The sequence below is a fragment of the Morone saxatilis genome, unplaced genomic scaffold, assembly GCF_004916995.1.
Source record: "Morone saxatilis isolate NCDOM2014 unplaced genomic scaffold, NCSU_SB_2.0 Contig19, whole genome shotgun sequence".
Taxonomy (NCBI): domain Eukaryota; kingdom Metazoa; phylum Chordata; class Actinopteri; family Moronidae; genus Morone; species Morone saxatilis.
The window spans coordinates 21,944,162-21,947,938 of NW_023339751.1; the positions used below are offsets into that span (position 1 = coordinate 21,944,162).

Genomic DNA, 3,777 nt, shown 5'->3' on the forward strand with positions numbered 1-3,777 from the left:
GAACCAAAATTACCTCCAACCTCTTGTTTCCCTAATCTGTTTTACACAGCAGAATGCACACATAGCTTATTCGTTGTCTCTTCAGTTTTTTGTGTTCTTTTGTGCGTACGCTTATACACACCCAAATCTGTGACCCAGCTGTCAGCTGTTGACTTGCATTGTGTGTAATCTAGCCACAAGGTTTTGAAAAGTGGGATGAAGGCGTGGAATTAAAAAGAGGCATACATTTTGCCACTTTTCTTCACTGTTTATCACAAGTGTTAGTTATTATGTACTGAAAGTTTTTTCACTTGAAACCTCAGTGAATGTGATCCAACAGGACTGTGAGGGTGTGATTTAGTCAGATGTGACTGACAGAGGCCTGACAATGAGAACCAACAACCTCACCTCATCAGGTTTTAATTCAAATATTGGCAATTCTAGATTTTTGGATGGGAGAACGTGACATCAACTTTATGAAACCTCTCATGGGAAACAACTCCATCGCTCGCAGCAAGAAGCTGAGAAATGGGTGTTCAGTGGTTATGGTTAGGGAATGCATTATCATCACTGTGGGTCCTCACAAATACAGCAGGACAAGCGTGTGTTTTTGTCATGTCTTGTAACATTACTGGCATGTGCCCTCTGACTCCATGTGACAATGGATAAAACAGCAATACAGCAGCTTGCAAGAAAGAACAAGTCAGTAATGATCAGGCTATATGCTGTGACACAATGCTAACGCACACTAGTCTTAATAATAACTTTATTTTCTCTCCTCCTCTCCTTATCTCTCTCCCCTCCCCCTGCCTCCCTCTTTCCTCCCCGCTGCCTGAAACAACAGATCACTTGGGCATCGAGTTTATGGGTAAGGAAGCTTTTCTTGTCTTGCATCTGCATGAGTCATGACTGTTAACATCACAGGGCTTCATATTGGATCAACATTGCGCTGTGATTACTAACATACAGCACATGCATCGTTCATGACACCCATGGATGTGGATGTGTCTAATCACATATATCATAATTATGTAATTTGCCATGGAAACAAAACTGTGGTGAAGATAAATGGTGTCTGTATGAATGAACATATTCACAACCAACATAACATACAACATAGTGTCTTTTTTTCTCTCTACACATATATATGGGTGACAAATTAAAGCTAAAAGCAACATGAAGTGTTGTGGTATGGAGGAGCTACCAGAACAGCCTCAATGCCCTTTGCCAAGTTTGTAGAATGCGATTTGAGGGATGACCAACAAAAACAAACAAAAAAAGATTCTTATTTTTTAGGTAATTATACTCTAATGAAAACCTACCTATGAATATTATATTACATTTCTGCCAATAGAGCCTCCTAAATGTTACACACTGGACCAGTTAAAGCCTAGCGGGGACAAAGAGTGCAAATTAGCAGTATATACATTGCACTGGTTGCATTTTATTTAAATGTAACAATGCCTCGATGTATCATCCCTGTCAAATAAATGAATTATCTTACATGTTGGTCCACCATCTTTCCTAGGTGTTCAACTGGGTTGTGATCTGGAGATTTGCTGTGTATTTTAAAAATGTTCATACTCATCAAACCATGTGTATGGAAGCATCTGAATTTGATATGTTTCTCCACTCATTTTCTCAGGTTTTTCCTTCAATTTGCCCCCTGTTTGTATGTATTTACTCCTTGCACCATCTCTATCTTTATGCTTTCTTTCTCTCTCCTCCTCACTCTCTCTCTTGCCTTCTCTCACAATTGCTTATGAAGTGTCCCTTCAGAATACCAATGTGCTGCAGTCTCCTTGGAAACAGTGAGAAAAGAGGCAGGCAGGGTACAGTGAGGGAGTTTTTATGATGTTGGCACTGTAACCAAATGCACTCCTCATTAGTATGTGTGTGTATGTGTGCGCATGAATGGCACATGTTCAAAAGTGTGTTTCTGAAGTCCTTAGTTTTTACTTATGTGAATTAGATGAGAATCATCCAATGATTGTGTGTTGAAGGTTTGTTAGTTTCCCATACACATTCCTGCAAGTCTGTGCAGGGTGGATGCCAGCGGCTCCTCCTCATCGTTGCCAAGCTCCCCTCTCCTGTTCTTGGCTCTCCTCGCAGGCTCTGTGTCGGGTATCACAGCTGAGGAGCGCTAGTTAACGACATGCAAGCTTGTTGTTAACTAGAACCCCTCAATCTCTCAGTTGTTATAATTTGGGCCGTTTCCACACGCATTGGAAAAACAATGGATCATCTGGAAAAATGGCCTCCCCCAGGTTTGACATTACTGCCTCTACAATCTCAAAAGTAAAATTTCACAGGAACAAGCAGTGCCACGTTTTTTGCATTTGCAGTGAAATGAACAAAAGCTTTTTTTCAGGAAACTTGCTGAGACTATGCAAACTTGGCAGTGACAGATGATCTGTTCCACAGAGCTATCTTGCAGGTTTTCCCATTTATATTCAGTGAGAGGTTTTATGCCTCGGCAACATTGTTCAGGCTACCACATTTTCTTTGCCTAGCTAATGTCTCTAGTCCTGCCAATGTCTTCCCCAGCATTGTGCTAAGCAGTGCACATATAGATAAGCACCTCCCACACTCAACCCTGGTTTGTCAATGTCTGTGGCTTTGTAAGCTGTTTGTCCTGTGAAAAAAAATATGAGGCTTACATACTAATCCACTGAAACTCGTCATTTAGTGATTTTTGTTATTAGTACTATTAAGTTAATACATACTCTACAAAGTGGCTTACTTGTGAAAAAATACTACCATTTATTGTGAGGCCTAAATGTAGTGTGGCTTTTAAAAATATTCCCCAAGCCTCTCTCTCTATTTCTGTTTATAACAATGGTTCTCAAACTGTGGGGCATAGAATCATTGCAGGTGAGACATAGATCCTTTTATTTACCTAAAATGGTTCCCCTATCAACCACTGGGGTGTTGCCAGAACAAGTTTGAGAACCACTGGAACTGATGCCATGTGGTTATTTGGGAGAACCCTTGTCATCTACAGACTGATATTATTTCAGTCAAAGACCCTCACGTCATGGATCTGGCCAGATTTGGCAGATAAGGCTCGACTCGTTGAGGGAGCTCTCAAAGAATCAGGGCCGCAACAAGAACTCTGCTGGCAGAACTAATCCATCTTTAATAAGCATATAAATGTCAACAGTCAAAGTCAACAAAACCAGAAGCTTGATGCGTAAGGAAGAGTTTGGGGTTTTGGTGGGGCAAATTTCACTGGCGTAGTCAGCAGTGAAGTCCACTGTCTATGTCTGCATGAACTGTAGTCAGCTGGTAGCCAACCAGCTGATAAATGAGCAACTGATGGTACAGCATGAATAAAGCTGTTATCACAGCTAATGCAAACACTTTGGTTTTCTTCCTGAATCAGTGTAGTGCTCTGTTTCTTCAGATAATCTGTCTAAGCTTCTGTCTTGTTTACAACCTGTCCAATCTTGTGATTGCTTATGTTTCTCACCTAGTCAGACTTCAATCAATGTCACTGTGTTCCCAGTTCTTAGAAATGACTTTGGTGAATACAGTGTTATACCTGATAAATGACTGGAATTATCCTTTAAAATATGCCATATAAACAGCTTTATTTAATTCAGACCTCTACATTAAATTTTCTCCATCTATATGTATCGTATGTATATTAATGCACTTGATTTAGCTGAGGTTGTATTGATAAAAACAAATAAATGGTATAATAGTTCTATTGGATTGCAATAGAATGTACAGGTGTACCTAATACCGACTGTAGATAGTAAAACATGCAGCACAAACTGTTTTGATTTTGGGTTG

The 3,777-nt window shown here is 40.1% G+C and overlaps 1 protein-coding gene across 1 annotated transcript in view; it reads left to right on the forward strand.

The window, feature by feature from the left end:
• The window catches only part of LOC118329016 (pro-neuregulin-3, membrane-bound isoform), a 345,808-nt gene that overhangs the window by 307,213 nt on the left and 34,818 nt on the right, over nucleotides 1–3,777 (forward strand). Inside the window, exon 4 of the mRNA XM_035662948.1 lies at nucleotides 824–847. Coding sequence (XP_035518841.1) covers nucleotides 824–847 — 24 coding nt within the window. The remainder of the gene's footprint in view (nucleotides 1–823; nucleotides 848–3,777) is intronic.